Consider the following 18298-nt stretch of genomic DNA (forward strand, 5'->3'; position numbering starts at 1 on the left):
TAAGACTCGATTTTATCAGGATATAGATGTCTAAAACTGAAAAACATAATATTAGGGGGTGTGTTTTGGGTGGGACTATGGTAGGCCTAAACAATTTATTTTCCCTTTCAGAAGAGGAATGAACATATTTGTCCCAACACATATGAAGTGGGGATTTACACCTGCAACCCAGGATGTCTAGTTTTCAGATAAGTGCCTTACTGAGCCGCGCTCCACTGGAGGGAAAAGGAGAGGTTGTCCCCTTAATCCCACTATGCTTCATGTCCCCTCTCCCCACCCAAATGCCAAACTACCAAGGGTTGCTGGGCTTTGAAATGTTCAGTCACAAACATTTATGTTGCCATTCTTTACTTATGAACTTTTTATACCCTCTTCTTGGAATCCCAGTCAAGGTGGAATATATAAATAAAAAACATTTAAGGAACAGAATAACTATAATAGAATAGAATAACAAACGTTAAGGGGACCTTTTACCAAAGGATGGTAGGGTTACCACCAGCGGTAGCTCCAGGCCTCCCATGTGCCACTTCTGCCAGTGCCATATGCTGCCCAACTACTGCTGGACAGTGGTGTAGCTACGTGGGGCCACGGGGGTCTGGACCCCCCTGCCGATAACCCTCTCGATCCCCCCCTCCCGCCGCCAACCCTCCCCCCCACCACCGTGGGCTAACTTTGCTGGCGGAGGACCCCAACCCCCGCCGAGGTCCTCTTCTTCCGGTGCAAGGCTTCATTCTGTTTCTGAGTCTGACGTCCTACACGTTGTACGTGCCGGACGCCAGACTCACAGAAACAGAACGAAGCCTTGCAGATCAGTCAGAAACACGGCCACTGGCTGATCTGCAAGGCTGTGTTCTGTTTCTGTGAGTCTGATGTCCTGCACATACAGACTCAGAAACAGAACAAAGCCTTGTGCCGGAAGAAGAGGACCTCGGCTGGCAGGGATTGGGGTCCCCTGCCAGCAAAAGTAGGTGGCGGTGGGGTAGGGTTGGCGGCAGGAGGGGGGGGTCGAGAGGGTCATTGGCGGGGAGGGGGGTCAAAGTTGGTGGCGCTGGGGGGGGGGCGCTAAAATGTGCCCCTTCACCTTGGGCTCTGGACCCCCCTCCCACCGAAGTCTGGCTACGCCCCTGCTGCTGGAGCCATATTGCCCCCTCCTAAATAGGAGGTAATAACGGCTCCGGCAATAAATGGCCACACGGCAATTTTTAAATTACCACACGGCCATTTACTGCCTCCTTAAGAAAAAGCCACTTTTACTGGCAGTGGTAAAAGGTGGCCTTGGGGCGTAGTAATCCCATCTGCCGACACCACTGCAGGCCACCTTTTACTGCTGTTTGGTAAAAGGGCTCCTAAATGTCAGCACATAAATGTTTATGTGAGCGTTTTGACCTGTTTATATTTTAGACACTCAGGGGCGTAGTTATCATTAAGATGTATTATTTTACCACAGGTCCCATTTTATGCAATGAGATGTAGTTACTAATAACAGGTTAACTGTAAAATAACATGTCTTAATGGTAGCAACAATAACTGATTTTAATTACTACTTCTGTTCTGCATTTTCCACATTGTAGTCTTATCCTAGCATTTGCCTTCGCAGCCCATCCAAATCATTTACATGTTCCCTTTCCGGAAGAGAAGCATTTTCTGTATTTAGCTCATTTTCAGTGAGAACATTTTGGCCTTTCATGTGTACTACACCCAAAAAAAAATAAAAGGAATTTAACCTTTTCTCATGGAAATGACCTCAACGTTGTCATTAGAGATTTTTATGGGCGTCAATTAAATGGCCTTGAAAAAATGTTTTCTCATGATCTGTGAAGGTTAATTCCCTGTTGTGTGGCAATATCATCTGGTTATTGCTCTTACCCAGGAAGCTTATGTGATCTTTTACCCTTACGTATTGCATATGCTGCAAAAGAAAAGGATTTGAATTTCTGTGGGCTCCATTCGCTTCAAAATAGAGGACTTGGGGGTGAAGCTTTGTTTCTGCATGTTTGAACTGTTCTGCCCTTTAGTGGCATTGTCTTGGCTCTACTCTGTATTGACCTTTATGGCTTCCTGGAAGTAAATCCAGCAAGTTTAGTAATGAATGAGAGTTGTAGACTTGAAATGGTTGGGGGGATGGGGATGGAGATGGCACTTTGCTGCACTGATGGGCCAAAAGTATTACAAAGCTGATACCACTAAATTTCCTAACATGGCTGGTTTGGGGTTCCCTTGGCATGCTCTTAGTCACTTCTAGGTCTTCCTTTTTTTGTTCTGAATGTATTCTGTTTTTATATTTATCTTTAAGTAAGCTCTGTTGAGCAGGGACTGTCTTTTCATGTTAATTTGTACAGCGCTGCGTAAGTCTAGTAGCGCTATAGAAATGTTTAATAGTAGTAGTAGTAAGTAAAAGGGTATGCAATTTTGTTGCCTTTAAACAACAATAAAGTCTCATTTGTTTGTTCTGCGTTGCTACTTTGGAAGTAGCTGTAACAGCTTCTCTTACAATCTTGGATAAGCAACAGATGTCAAAAAACATCAGACTTGTTTCACCGGTGGAAAGGAAATAGAGATAATGCTAAAGATTTTGTATGATAAGCAGTCTTCTCCATTTAACAATAAGACAGACAGTGCCAGGCCTTCCTTTCAATCTCCCTTTAATACAAAGTTGACATATCTACATCCACAGTGGCGTGAAGGCCACTTACTTTTCTGTTTTGAAATAACAGTTTGAAAGTGACAGCACTTGTTCTCCCATACAAAGAAGAAAACCATTTTGACTTTGCTCTCTGCATACATACAAATCAGGGTGGGAAGGTGGTTAACGTTCACACACTGGGTCATGAAACCTTAAAGTTGCCTTTTTTTTGTTGCTGTTTGATTTGTAAATATGAAAACGGGGTTTTCAGAGGGACCAAAGAGTGGATTACTTTTAGTCCCACCATACCAAGGTGATGCAGCCACATTAGAGCCCTTCTCACTGCCCTTAGAAAGCAAGTTAGATCTCTGGTAGAGTTTATTTCTTCCATTATTAATCCCATCCTCCTCGTGGTACCTTGACTTCCATCAGCAGTTATATAGGACCGTTGTTGCCGCATGCTCGGACAGCCTCAAAATCGCCTTTTAATCCTGTGTTCCTCAGGCACTGCTTAATGGCAGTCACCATAAGAGAACAAAAGGTGACGGACGGTGTCTCATTTTTTCCCTCTGCTCATCAGCTGATGCCACATTCCAGATACTGGCTTTTTGCTAATGGTAAAGGTTTTCTTTTTCATACTTGAGCTGTATTCAAGATGCCAAGTGGACGGGATTTGTTTATAGCACCATCAGGAAAGTGCAGATGTCCCAAACTAATGGAAACTAATATGTGAAAATTAGGCCGTATCATTCTCCCTTATGGGGGCCATTAAAACTAACATATTTCAAACTATGGTAAATTAAAAACCCCCCCAAAACATTAGAGATGTTTTGATAATGTATGAATAGCTTTAAGCATACAGCTATGCAGTGTGGGTCCTGTCCTAATCGCCACTGCAGTAGCAGAAAGTTATTTAGTATTTAGGTTTCTCTGCGCTGTAGGGGCTTCAGGGTAGCTGCTTTTCTGAAACCTACCCTCATTTTCTGTTTACTTCCGTTGGCATTGCTGAGGCAACATGGTTCCACTTGGGGGTGGCATGAGTTGGCACCGAAGCCTTGCATGGATTAACCTGTAAATCCTCACACCCTCATGAAGATAAGCTTGGATATGTTAGGTATTTTTTTTTTGTTTTATTACAAAAGACTTTTGTTCATACATGAGTGAATTTAAACCCTTTAAATGGTAGAAAAGCAATATGTAGAAGTAGCAATTTGCACTGCATCTTATGTATATTATATATATATAATATATATATAACAGCCATTACACATAACATTTCTACAGTGAAAAAATAGACTGTCTTTGAACATAATATGAACAAATAAGCAAGTTTTTTTTCTTAATTTCATTGACTGATATTCTTTCATTTAAAAAAAGGAAAAATACACTATTTAAAAAAAAGGGAAATGTCATTTATGTTTCAGTTACATGGAAGATTTAAAGAAAGTCACTCGGAGCTTGCATTGCGCCTCCACCATTTTAAATTCTTGTACAGCTAGGGGACATATTTTTAAGCAGCTTCCTGGACAGGTGATTTTTCTGACTCCTCTTCTTCCCCTCGCTGGATTTTTGCTAGCTGTGAGGGGAAAGAGCAATATATTGGAAGATTCTTTTTCTGGCAGGGGTTGACTTCAGGAGCAATCTTTTCCTCACCAGGTAGGAAATTCTGCTGCCAAAACATAGCTGGTTCTGTTTTGTCGAGCAGTTAAAAAAGATGTTGCATCTAAGTGTTGAAGGAATTTCAAAGAAGTCTCCCAAAGCCTCTTTTATGCTATAGGAAACAGCTTCCGAGCAGAATAGGAAGAAAAGCAGAAACACATGCCGGGTGAATAGAAGTGTATGTTTAAAATCCAGTGGCCTGAATGGAGCTCCCTATGCACCATGCCAATGCTACTGGTGGCACCAGTGTCTTATAATACCTTGATGATGATTGATTTTTGGAATCAAAAGAAATAAGGAATGTTTAGAGCATTTAATAAGGGAGTGGTGACACATTCTGAATGAAATAGGCATCAGGACAAAGGAGATCAATTGCCAATTTTATCACTTGTCCAGAAGCCAAAAGCTTAAGAGTTTCTCGCGACTCTGGCACAGTGTATTCCTAGCTTACTTTTAGACTCTTATAAGCCCCATCTACTTTGCAAGTGACTTACTTTAAAGACCTGCCAAAACTATATTAGTAAATAAACTGAACTCTAATGATGTAACCCAAAGTCAGTTTCCCTTTTCTGGTCACTCAGCTCCCTCTAATAAAATTACAAGCATTCGGTTCGGCTTTTGGATCCATGTTATGATGTTCACAAAGTCTCCAGTAGAGAACACCATTTGAGATAACAGAAGAGGTCCACCACCCGAAATAATCCAGTGATATTCCAAGCCGCCTTTCCGCTTTCTAGGTTACAACATGGGAGTTCCTGCAAGAGGCATTCCTTAAAAAATAAAATTAAATTAAAAAAAATCCTTCCCTATTTCTCCACTTTCACCGTAGTTCCCACATGAAAAGGGGCTTCCTTTTTTTCAGTTTTATGTTCAAGCACTCCTTGAGGGTAAGAAGAGGCCTTTCAGGACTTAAGTAGTTGGTTGAGTCTGCAAAATGATGGCTTTTTATGTTGCATAGTGATCAAAACTCCCCAAGTACTCCAGAGCTGCCTGGTAGCAGAACTGATATTCATCCTGAAGCAGAAAAGAGAGAAGAGTCAGTGCTCAGGCAACAGCTGTGCTACTGCTAGGAGGTTTTCTAAAGCACACTCTCCAGTCAGTCAGGTTTTCAGGATACCCCCAATCAGTGGTGTAGCTACGGATTTGGCTGGTGGGGGCCCTCAACCCCCGCCAGCTATAGCGTTTGTCCCACACTGGTCTCACATTGCCTGGTACCTGTCCTGTTTTAAGTCAGGAGGGGGGGGGGGGGGGGGGGGAAGTGGCAGCGGGGAGGTGGGCCAAAATATGCCCCCCCTCCCATTGAGGTCTGGCTACGCCCATGCCCCCAATGACGTACGAGACAGATTTACACTGATTTGCATGCATTCTCTCTTTTGTATGTATATCTATCTCCCTCATGCATCTTCATTGTGGATATCCCGAAAACCTGACTAGCTGGGGTGTGCTCCAAGGAATGGGTTGAGAATCACTAGTCTAAGAATCAACCTACTCATTAACTCTAACCTCAGCTGAAAAGTCATCTTTTCTCTCTTGCCCTTGTACTGCATTAGTCATTTCAGTTTCCACATAGGTTGTTAAGCCTTCTCCACTCTGAATGTTTATTAAAGAGCACTGTAGAACAATGCTATAAATGTGGATGAATTCTTACCTCTGTCTGCACCATTGCTGGTCGCTGTGTTCGTAGCATCTTCACTGTCTGAAAAATATCTACAACGCCCTCATAACGCATCCTCTCCAAGACGATACTCAATGTGATAAACACTCCGGTCCTGCCTACTCCAGCACTGGAGGAAGGAAGGGTATGAAAATATTTTCAAACTCTTAAGAATCAATATACCTCAAATATGAAGCCCAAGGTCAATACAAGTAGTGGGCTGTGCTTGTCACCGGATCTAAGGCCTGAGGGCACATATACAGTGGAGGGACAGTTCATAGATCTGTTAGCCTATGCTTCACTACAGGATAAATTAGGATGGAAAGAGACAAAACCTAATTATGAAAGCCCCTGCTGAAGCCTCAGACCTGAAATCCTTCAGCCAGTGATTCTCCATTTCAGAATAAGGTGAGCTGTTTCAGTCCCAAACACGACCTGTTTGATGTTGGTCACAAAGAACTTTCTAGTATCTGAAATCTGTTTTTTTTTTCCTATTGTGAATTAACTGATGTTTTTATTTGGGTTAAATGAACTTGTGACTGACTTACCTGCAGTGAACAGAGATTGGCCCATCCTGACCAAACTGCTCTTTTGTCTTGTGCACCTGTCCAATAAAATCAATGAAACCTTCGCCTGATTTTGGCACACCTTGTTCTGGCCAATCGGTGAATTGAAATTGACGAACAGTTCTTGACTGACCATCCTGAGGTTAATAAAAGAAAAAGTCAGCATTAAAAACTATGCAGGAATGGCAATGGATGCAAATTGCCATCTTAAATTTTGTCCCAAAGTCCTTTGCAGTATCTAGTTTTACTGTCTTATGAAGATCCCTGCGGAGTCTGTGCCTTCCAGTGCTGTACAGACACTACACAGCATGAGCTGAACACACAGAAGGTAGAATGGCTGGATATTTGCAGCACAGACACTGTGGTATGCTACCGCTAATGGCTTCTTTAGGCTGGAGGCTTTGTAAACAATGATTTGGAAAAGCTTTTAGTGCATCTCCTACAGAGAATGAGAAAGTTTGGGCAGAGATACTCTCAAGCCACTACAGACAAGTCTCCTCCTCCCACCCCCTGCCCCTCTTTAAGAATGTAGCAAACTGTCAGATAAGTTGCTTGAATGTTTATTTCAGAATCTCCTCCAAAACAGATTAGCATCCAGCAGCAAGGCAATTTTATTTATATTTGGGTGGGTCTTCACCGTGTCCACCACATCAGTGTCTCCAGCTGCACCCATGATAATATAGTAAAGGGTATACGTACTCTAGCATCAGTGACCTTGAATTCTCGAAGGATGTACTGGGGCATGTTATACTCAGCCATAGGATCCACTACAAAGTATTGGTACCGTGCAGATCTTTCAGCAGGCCAATACTGGTGACACTTTTCCTGCCAAGGGGATACAAAAATGTTATTTGTGATGAAATATTTAACAAAATGGAGAAACTATTTTGCTCACTCTGGAATGAACCATATGGTCTTTACCTCTTGACGCCCTACATATTGGTGAGCTTGCTTTCATAGGCTTTTACAGTGAAGTAAATTTAAAACAAATCAGAGAAATATTTTCTTCACCCAACACATAATTAAACTCTGGAATTTGTTGCCGGAGAACGTGGTGAAGGCGGTTAGCATAACAGAGTTTAAAAAGGGGTTAGACAGTTTCCTAAAGGACAAGTCCATAAACCACTACTAATGGACTTGGGAAAAATCCACAATTCCAGGAATAACATGTATAGAATGTTTGTACGTTTGGGAAGCTTGCCAGGTGCCCTTGGCCTGGATTGGCCGCTGTCGTGGACAGGATGCTGGGCTCGATGGACCCTTGATCTTTTCCCAGTGTGGAATTACTTATGCACTTATTTATAATGGTGAGACTAACCTGTCCTCCCTCAGACTATTTATATCAGTGTTGTCTATCTGCTTATGACCCGAATTTGTACTGATCAATTTATAGCCCGAAAATGATGATTTTTCAAGCCCTTTCCAAGAACATTGCAAGCAGCATCACAAAGCCAAAACTTACCCGGCCCATTTCCCGCAACTTTGTTAGCATCACAACAATGGTGGAGTTGTTCTCCCACAACATTCGCCAGAAATCTTCAGTAGTTTCTGATAACGGTCCTTGCGTTGCAATGTAGGCTTTTTGCTGTCTGAAACAGTCAAGACACCAGAGTACAAAATTAGGAGGAGAAGGGAAAAATCAAACAAAAACTCTTCACTTACTCAGTTTAGGATTTTGGAGAGAAGTAAAAGGACTCTACCTTTAATAATGCGAATAACAAGTTTTTACCAGGATAATCTGTCTTTTCTTATGCAATAAAATTAAATAATTCTATATTCGCTGAAACAAGACTAATTCAGAATCAGTGTATGTGAAATAGAAAATGAACCCCCTAGTTTACATGGCACAATTAATTGGCTAATTAGGGTCAGATGCTTAAATAATTGGGGTGGAAATCTGCATGATTGAGGTTGGACATTATGTCTTATGTAAAGATCCAAAAGGATCAGCATTTGGTCTTCCAAATAAATAAGTCAGTGGAACTCATAAATGCCACAACCAGATGACCTATAAGTTGATGCTCATCTACAGTGGGGGAAATAAGTATTTGATCCCTTGCTGATTTTGTAAGTTTGCCCACTGACAAAGACATGAGCAGCCCATAATTGAAGGGTAGGTTATTGGTAACAGTGAGAGATAGCACATCACAAATTAAATCCTGAAAATCACATTGTGGAAAGTATATGAATTTATTTGCATTCTGCAGAGGGAAATAAGTATTTAATCCCTCTGGCAAACAAGACCTAATACTTGGTGGCAAAACCCTTGTTGGCAAGCACAGCGGTCAGACGTCTTCTGTAGTTGATGATGAGGTTTGCACACATGTCAGGAGGAATTTTGGTCCACTCCTCTTTGCAGATCATCTCTAAATCATTAAGAGTTCTGGGCTGTCGCTTGGCAACTCGCAGCTTCAGCTCCCTCCATAAGTTTTCAATGGGATTAAGGTCTGGTGACTGGCTAGGCCACTCCATGACCCTAATGTGCTTCTTCCTGAGCCACTCCTTTGTTGCCTTGGCTGTATGTTTTGGGTCATTGTCGTGCTGGAAGACCCAGCCACGACCCATTTTTAAGGCCCTGGCGGAGGGAAGGAGGTTGTCACTCAGAATTGTACGGTACATGGCCCCATCCATTCTACCATTGATGCGGTGAAGTAGTCCTGTGCCCTTAGCAGAGAAACACCCCCAAACATAACATTTCCACCTCCATGCTTGACAGTGGGGACGGTGTTCTTTGGGTCATAGGCAGCATTTCTCTTCCTCCAAACACGGCGAGTTGAGTTCATGCCAAAGAGCTCAATTTTTGTCCCATCTGACCACAGCACCTTCTCCCAATCACTCTCGGCATCATCCAGGTGTTCACTGGCAAACTTCAGACGGGCCGTCACATGTGCCTTCCGGAGCAGGGGGACCTTGCGGGCACTGCAGGATTGCAATCCGTTATGTCGTAATGTGTTACCAATGTTTTCGTGGTGACAGTGGTCCCAGCTGCCTTGAGATCATTGACAAGTTCCCCCCTTGTAGTTGTAGGCTGATTTCTAACCTTCCTCATGATCAAGGATACCCCACGAGGTGAGATTTTGCGTGGAGCCCCAGATCTTTGTCGATTGACAGTCATTTTGTACTTCTTCCATTTTCTTACTATGGCACCAACAGTTGTCTCCTTCTCGCCCAGCGTCTTACTGATGGTTTTGTAGCCCATTCCAGCCTTGTGCAGGTGTATGATCTTGTCCCTGACATCCTTAGACAGCTCCTTGCTCTTGGCCATTTTGTAGAGGTTAGAGTCTGACTGATTCACTGAGTCTGTGGACAGGTGTCTTTCATACAGGTGACCATTGCCGACAGCTGTCTGTCATGCAGGTAACGAGTTGATTTGGAGCATCTACCTGGTCTGTAGGGGCCAGATCTCTTACTGGTTGGTGGGGGATCAAATACTTATTTCCCTCTGCAGAATGCAAATAAATTCATATACTTTCCACAATGTGATTTTCCGGATTTAATTTGTGATGTGCTATCTCTCACTGTTACCAATAACCTACCCTTCAATTATGGGCTGCTCATGTCTTTGTCAGTGGGCAAACTTACAAAATCAGCAAGGGATCAAATACTTATTTCCCCCACTGTATCTGGATAGAGTTACAATACCATTTCTAAACATTTGGGGCTTGCTCTGTCCATCCACTGTCAGAAAAAGTCTGAAAATGTAAAAAGTAGAAGACTACAATAAGTACACTCAGGAGCTCTCAACCTGCCAAGATCACCCCAAAAGCAAACTGGAAGACCATTCACAAAGTTACAAAGAACCTTAGACTAACATCTAAACATCTGGAAGTTTCTTTTGATACGGCTGATGTGAGGGTTCATGCATCAACCATCAAAACAAAAAAACTTAATGGGAATGATGTACATTGTAGAAATAGATAAGAGAACAATGATGACCTTTGGGTGAACAGCAATTTTTTTTTTTTAAAGAGAGCAAAGAGCATCTGGGTGATCCATAAGACTTCTGAATCAAAAGCTGAAAGCACTGTCTTGAAAGTAAGAATCACGTCCTGCTTCTTGAGTTTGGTGACAGAGTTACAGTGCGGGGCTGCTTTGCTGTATCAGCACCTGGATAGCTGGCCATCACTGACTGAACCATGAATTTTGCTTTAAATCAGAGCATTCTAGAGGAGAATGTCAGCCCATCCGACTGTGAGCTGAAGGCGAGCCAAAACTGGATCATGCAGCAAGATGACCTAGAAATTGATGAAAATCTAGTACAAAATAGACGTAGAAGAGGAGATTCCATGTTGTAGGTTGTTTGTTAAAGTTCCAACCTAAACCCTATTGAAAAGTTGTTGCAAGACCTGAAGTGAAGTGTTTATGCAAGTAAGCCCGCAAATGTTACAAAGTTAAAACAGTTCTGTATGGAAGAATGAGCCAAAATTCCTTAAAGGCAATGCAAGAGACTGATCAACAGTTAACAGGAAGCTTTTATTTTAAATTACTGCTGCTCTAGGAAGCATAGGCGCCAACTCTGTGGGTGCTCGAGCACCCCCAATATTTTCACCCGCTTGAAGTCAGAACTGGAAGTTCCCTTCGCCAGCCCGACCTGCCCGGTGCCCACCCTCTTCTCCCTCAACAGTCCTCCGCCGGTCTGCCCTCGCCTTCCTGCGTGCCGCCCAGAATTTTAAAAGTCATTTTACCTTGGGGTCCTGGTGGCAGTAGTGAAAGGCGAGCAGGCTCGGCGCTTCAGCCTTCCCTTGAGACGAGAGACGGGAAGGCTGAAGCGCCGAGCCTGCTCGCCTTTCACTGCTGCCACCGGGACCCTGAGATAAGATGACTTTTAAAATTCTGGGTGGCATGCAGGAAGGTGAGGGCGGACCGGCAGAGGACTGTTGTGGGAGGTTGGGCTGGGGTTGGGACTGGAACTCAGAGGGAGGGAGGGAGGGAGGGAAGAGGGGCCTGGAACTTGGAGGGAGGGAGGGCCTGGAACTCGGAGGAGATGGAGGGAGGGCCTGGAACTTGGAGGAGAGGGAGGGAGGGAGGGAGGGAGGGAGGGCGGGCCTCGAACTCGGAAGAGAGGGAGGGAGGGCGGACCTGGAGCTCGAAAGGGAAGGAGGGCGAGCCTGGAACTCGGAGGAGAGGGAGGGGAGGGGGGAATTTCAACACCCCCAATCATTTTGAAAAAAATTTGCTCCTATGCTAGGAAGTGTCATTAGTTAGTGAACAAAACGTTCACAAATTTCTTCATACAAGGATACTTATTGTTGAATACATTAAAATATATTCAGGTCCCGTCTCGGTTTAAATGTTCTAATCTGTTATGAGAACCATGAAGTCTGTCTTCTTGTATGTCTTTCATGACTGGTACTACTTCCTATAGCTGATAGTTAGAGAGAGGTGGGAAGGGTGGGGGATGGAGGGGTACGGGAGGGGGAAGGGGGGGTTATATCTGGTATACTAATGTAGCATGGCGTCCATTGGATTCCACTTTACTATTTGTTCTCATCTGTAGTGAGATCATATCTGTACAAGGGGGTTTAGTGGTATTCTTTATGAGTGTATGGAAAAGGATATGCTGGTTGGTATTTCTTAAGTGGAACTATTTTGTATTGTCTGTTACATTAATAAGATTACACATAAATCAAAATATATCATTTTTGTCTGAGCTACTTATTCAGAGGGGTTAGATTAACCAGGTTCAATTCCCTCTGCAGGTCCATGTGACCCTGGGCAAGTCACCTCCATTGCCCCAGGTACAATATAATACTAGATTGTGAGGCCACCAGGGATAGTACCAGTACCTGACAAAGAAAAATTGTAAACCGCTTAGGTCTAGGCGGTATATAAAAACCGCCTAGAAGAGTTCAGGCAACTCTTCTCTTACTATAACTTGCTCATTCTGAAAGACTCAAGGTCAGAATACATCACATATAACATAATATAACTCTGTTTTATAATGAACTGAGTGGTGTTATTTCACATACCTGATTCTATCCAGAGCTCTATCCTTATTGGTCATTAAATATCCATGGATAAGTGAGTGCTTACCCACAGGAAAATCCCTTTGGAAATTGCCCCACCCCTATGCAGGGATGAGGTTAGGGCAGGTCCAAGGAAGTATGCACAAAGAATTTCATTTTTAATTCCCCACATTTGCCCTACTTTACTCCATGTACTTTGCACCTGTAGGTGCACAGTTTAAAGACTCCCTGCATCACCATCCATCATGGGATTTTAAAAAGGGAATTTTTATGGAATGTTTTCCTTTGAAATCTCTTTTCTTAGCTGCAAGGTTTATAGGCTCTGCAGCCACTTTGAAAATTGGCTCATCTAGTGCTGGCTTCATTGTCAAGTGAGCTGTTCTGTACCTGTATCCATCAATAAAGCTGGAGTTGATATAATCTGACCCCTCCACTCCTCTGATTGGCTGAAGGCAAACCCGTGTGGTCTCATATGGCATGATATTAACAAGGCGATTCTTGAATTTGTTGCATGGAAGGTTGGCGCTGATAAATCTTGAAGTGTGAGCTTTGGAGTTGGCAAGTCGCTGTAAGAAATAATGTGCCCATATTACCATCATCTTAGTGTGCTGAAATGATAAAACTTAGGGCCCTGTTTACTAAGAAAGGCTAGAGGCGTGTTAGTGTTTTTAGCACATGCTAACCGTGTGGATGCCTATAATATTCCTATGGGTGTCTACACAATTAGTGTACACTAAAAACGCTAGCGCACCTTAGTAAATAGGGCCCTTAATGTCTCTCGTCTATGAAGCAAATGGAAGGTTTCTAAAAACCTGCATTAGAAGCTTAAAATTGTAACAGCCACTTTCAATTAGATGCAAATACCAAAAGCAAACTGACTTAACAGCTCACAGCAAGAACTCCACTGTGCATAGCGCACAATTCAAATTTGGGTTGCAACATACTAAAGACCGAGATGAATTTCTAAATAATATGAGAAGTGAGGACAGACTGCTCTTCTAATCAACATAAACTTTGCATTGAATTCATACATATTCCCAAGCATCTGTTTGAAAATCTGCCTACCAACCAACGTACAGATGCATCTGCATGAATTTAGACACACATTACTGCTCTTTTCCCTGCTGTGTCACTGGGATTGCTTTATGCTACAAGACGGTTCTTCATCCCTCTGCTAGGTAAGCTAAAAATTGCAGACTTCAGCCCTCTCATAAAAAGAGCTGTAAATTTGTAATAAAAAGTTAAAATTAAGACATAAAGGAAAGATACAAACTAAGGCATTCAATCAGGAATTCAGAAAGCAGAGGGAGCCTTTTCAGAAAAGAGGTAGCAGGTGGGCTTCCCTGGGGAGCGAATGCAATAGCCTTGAACTGTGATATGTAATTTCTTCTTTAATGCGGAAACATATAAACCAATTCTTTCCTTTTCAAAAGAGACAATCATCATTTTTGTCAGCACCAACAAGCCTGGCTCATCTCTATCCCTTAAGAGCTACTGCAACCTGCTCCCCGCTCCCTGCATGAGGACTGGGAACAATGATCCAGTTCACTCTCAGGTTCCTAAAGGCTTGTATTAGATGTTCTCTCTAGCTTCAGAAACACCATTTAAGATGTCTGCGAGACTACAGTTACAATGTACTGGGCATTCCACATAGATGGCTGCAAAAATCCATTTCAATAGAAACTAGTTCTCCCTCTTCCCAGCACTGTACCTTGAACTCCAGCTCCATTCCTGTAACATGTTCTCCCACCTCAATCTGAGCCAGTTTCTGAATGTAGGTGTACAGGTTTCTGGCTGGGACTTCAGTGTTACCACAAGCCACAGCCTCTAACAAGGCATCATGGATGAAGCTGTACTGATCTTCAGTCTGGACCATGTAGTTTCGCTGTGATCTCATTAGCGTAACATGTCCATAGATGTCCACTGTCTTCTCGTGCTTTATCCTCTCCAACATTGCATCAATTACAATAAAGCAACCCGTCCGTCCTACCCCTGCACTGAAAGGAGAGATCAAAAGTTAGGAGGGTACAGCATCACCATATTCTCCCTCTCCAGGAGCAGGAAATGTGTCTAAAACTACAGATGAAAAAACATGAGCTAAATCTAAATCCCTTACTTTTAATGCTCTGACAATATTGTCTGCATAACTTATTCAACCTGTAGTATGTGTTTGTTTTTAAATGATTAAACATGTTAAAAAGAATTGTTACCACCAGTCTCCTCTAAAGAGACTGAAATGGACTCCTATTAAAAATATACCATTGCCAGGGGACGGGGAAGCCGATGTTCTATACAACAACATGGACAGGGTTCAGAGTGGTGACAGAGTGAAATTTCCAGTCTCATGCAGGTAGTTCTTTTCTCCTTTTTCCTTCCGGCTCAATTGGACCAATGCTAGGATTGTGGTGCTCATTCACAACTACCTAAGGATATTTCTCCCAATTAAATAGGCCCAACTCTCCCACTGTTCCTAGTCTGGTCAGTGCAGCAAATGATTCTGAGATGAGGAGCCTACCAGACCCTGTATCATGAGTTCTAAATCCAGCACAAAGTGTCACTCTTAACAATGACCATGCCTCCCCTCTGCTTCTCCCTGGGCTGTTAATGCTGCTTCAGTAACATTCCAAGCCAACCATGGAGTCAGCCCAAATGAAAGGTTCCTATGTGAGGTAGCTAGCTAGGAAGTTGTCCATCCTTCTACTTAATTTTGAAAGCTGGCCTCTGTCAGACTCCCTCTTCCAATGGACCCTATAGACAGCTCCTTATTACAAAAATGGCTCCGGTCTTAATGATCAGTATCTGGATGCCCTGTTCCTTCATTCAACCACATCAAAGTAAAACTACTGTAAATGACCATTTTGAGTAAAAAAAACAGCAGCCAGTCTTTGCTTTCATAAAGCTTTGTTGGTTGCATTTCAAGCATCTCTGCTTTCATCCACTAGCTGACACTTTGGCCAAAACACATGGATCAGTGGAAGCAAATGTGTAAAAGCATTAGCTCTAACCAAGCAGATAATCTTAAATTCACCACTTAAGGTCTGATGCACAAAAAAGTATCTTCCATTCTGTTTCTGTGGGAAGAGACCTTGAAAAATCGGGGTCAATCATTTACTGTTTTCCCAATGTGCAGCTCTTGTTTGAATTATATGTACAGACTAGTAAAAAAGGCCCGTTTCTCAAACAAATTAAACAGGCGCTAGCAAGGTTATCATGTAATGGCGATTATGTGTGAGACAGAGAGAGAGACTGTGTGCGAGCGTGTGTGTGTGAGAGAGAGTGTGTGTGTGAGAGAGAGAGAGTGTGTGAGAGAGAGACAGTGTGAGAGAGAGAAAGTGAGTGTGTGTGTGTGTGTGTTCGGAGCAAAGGTTTCAAGCCTCATATAGTAGCTGACAGCAGGAACGGACCATGCTGACACCATCAAAGCTTTGCTCTTGGTATCTCTATTATCGGAACAGTTCTGTTAAACAAACCTATTATTTTCCCCTCCCCTTTGCTTGTTCAACTTCAGAAACCGAAACTTACTTCCATAATGGCCCACAGACCACCTTTTACATGTCCCAGCTGGTAGCTAAAACAATTGTTTACTGGACATGTAAAATGCTTGGGTGGAGGAAGCGCGAGTCAACTTGCTGATTTGTACCTGAAAGCTCTGGCTGGCTGGCTTCCATAACGTTCCGTTTGTAACATCTCCTTACGTCAGCCAGCCTTCAGCGTTCCCTTCCCTCTCACTGTTCCGCCCTCTTCTGACATCATTACGTTTTGACGCGAGGGCGGGTCACTGAGAGTGAATGGAACGCTGGAGGCTGGCTGACGTCATCAGATGTTAAAGATGTTACGAACCCAGGCAGCCAGACGGAGGTGCAAATTATTATATAGGATGTTTGTACTTGTTTGACATGTAAATCAAGGATTTTAACCAGTTTGCTAAATGGGCGTTCTTTGTTCTCCTAGCAGTGCACGATGCTCATAAGGAGCCTCAGAGAGTGCTTCTTTCATATGTCCTCTGCAGAGTGATCCCGTGATTGCCAGCGCAGTACCTGCAGTGTACTACAATTGGACCAGCGTCAGGAGGATTGCATGTTTTCACTCTTCTCAGGAATGCCAGGAAAGGGGTAGGGTACTCAGGGACACCATGGTCTGGCCAAGCGGTGAACTGAAATTGCCGAACTTCCCTTTTCTCACTAGAGCCATTCTGCTGAAAGCGAGAAGAAAAGCATATTTGGATTATGACACTACAAATATTGTTTACATAAGAGGAAGCATGGTCCTGAAGATGACAAGAGAAGAGACACAAAGCACAGTGAATACAAGAATAGGCACCCATGGGGCTTCAAGTATATAAAATCAGAAATAATGAGGCCCTAATGTTTAATTCCCTGCACTGTTCCAAACAGTGCCGTAAAATTACCATTGGAACGGCATGGGGAAAGAACGCCCTTATGTTCAACGCTAATAACATGCCGGAGGACTGTAACTGGGCATGAACTCTGGCACAATCCTCCCGCAGAAGAGGTTTGACAGGTTTGGGCTAAAAGCCCGGACCTGTCAAACCTAAAGCCCTGGTGCTCCAGTGGTCCTCCAGATCCCCTCCAGCATTAGGACCTAGAGGTCCAGTGGACCTCCAGACTCCTCACCTCCCCAAACACATAAAGCTCCTCACTGCAAAAACACTGAACCCCGGTGGTACAGTGGGACCCTTGCCAGGCCTCCCCCTCCCCCAGAAAGCTAGCCCTGGTGGTCTAGCGTTGTTCCTCCAACCTCGAAGCACCCTCATACCTTCAAAAAAGGTTCCTAGGTTGAAACAGGATGCGAGACTAGCACTCCCTCTCTCCTCCTGTGGGTGCTGCCTGGAAATGGGAGCGCCCTGTCCGGGGCTTAACTACCACATAAGGGAGTTCTTTCTCCTGTTTCAACCTAGGAATCTGTTTGAAGGTATGAGAAGGCTTGGAGGAACAATGCTAGACCACCAGGACTAGCTTTCTGGGTGGGGGGAGGCCTGGCAAGGGTCCCACCGGACCTCCAGGCTCTTTTGTGTTTGGGGACCTGGAAGCATGCAAATGCATGCTGAACAGGGTCTCCCCATTCCTTCCCAATGCCCTGGCAAACCCTAACAACAGCTCCGAGCTGGTGTAGTGTTTGCAGCAGCAGGAGCAGCACCCTTGTTTGGTGTGCTGCCCATTAAGCACTGGGGAGGAATAGTGATGACCCTGTTTAGCATGCACCTGCATGCAATTAGAAATCAGAGCCGGCAAGCTTGTTATTTCACACTCTTGCTGGCTCTCAACATCCCGTAGGAGCAAGTGCGGGCGCTAGTCTGATGCTAATAGTCTCCAGTGCCCGATTTGCTTTTGAGCATCTGTATCTGAACTTATCAGATGAGAGTGCACAAAGACAGGGTGAGGGAAGGAGGACTGAAATACTCAGGGGAAAAGCAGGGTTGTAATCATGTCTTTCAAAGTTAATGAGAAATATCACCTTGTGAAGTGAAAATGTTCGCACACAGAATGTGGCCAGTTCAATAGTGTCCAACAGAGTGACCTGAATCATCCCATAGGTATCTGTACCACGGCTAGGCCAGTACTGGTCACACTTTATCTGTAAAAGAAGGGCTAGCAGTGAGCAATATCCAAATCCCAACAGCACAACATGCAGAGAAGTGGTTACTGTTTTGTTTCGTCTTGCTGTATAGTAATGCCAGCTTTAAAATAAATGGTTTTCTGGAAGGAGAAATGGGAAAATCAGAAATCATTTACTCGCAATTTTAAAGATTTTAAGGCGGTCTAATTTGGGACAAAGTTGACTGTACTTTTTACTCTCAAGTTTTTCAAAG

The 18298-nt window shown here is 43.6% G+C and overlaps 1 protein-coding gene across 2 annotated transcripts in view; it reads right to left on the reverse strand.

The window, feature by feature from the left end:
- Positions 1–3270: 3270 nt before the first annotated feature.
- Positions 3271–18298, reverse strand: part of LOC115479836 (receptor-type tyrosine-protein phosphatase S) — a 37055-nt gene continuing 22027 nt past the window's right edge. The window contains exons 4-12 of one of the 2 annotated variants that reach the window (XM_030218075.1): positions 17944–18063; positions 16506–16660; positions 14180–14465; positions 12856–13034; positions 7965–8091; positions 7202–7327; positions 6485–6639; positions 5931–6066; positions 3271–5296 (exon numbers count right to left, since the gene is read on the reverse strand). In XM_030218075.1, the coding sequence (XP_030073935.1) occupies positions 5228–5296; positions 5931–6066; positions 6485–6639; positions 7202–7327; positions 7965–8091; positions 12856–13034; positions 14180–14465; positions 16506–16660; positions 17944–18063 (1353 nt within the window). In that variant the 3' untranslated portion in view covers positions 3271–5227. Of the gene's footprint in view, positions 5297–5930; positions 6067–6484; positions 6640–7201; positions 7328–7964; positions 8092–12855; positions 13035–14179; positions 14466–16505; positions 16664–17943; positions 18064–18298 lie in introns of both variants that reach the window. The other variant, XM_030218073.1, reaches the window with a different exon arrangement.

Source organism: Microcaecilia unicolor, chromosome 11 (genome assembly GCF_901765095.1).
Source record: "Microcaecilia unicolor chromosome 11, aMicUni1.1, whole genome shotgun sequence".
Classification (NCBI taxonomy): Eukaryota; Metazoa; Chordata; class Amphibia; order Gymnophiona; family Siphonopidae; genus Microcaecilia; species Microcaecilia unicolor.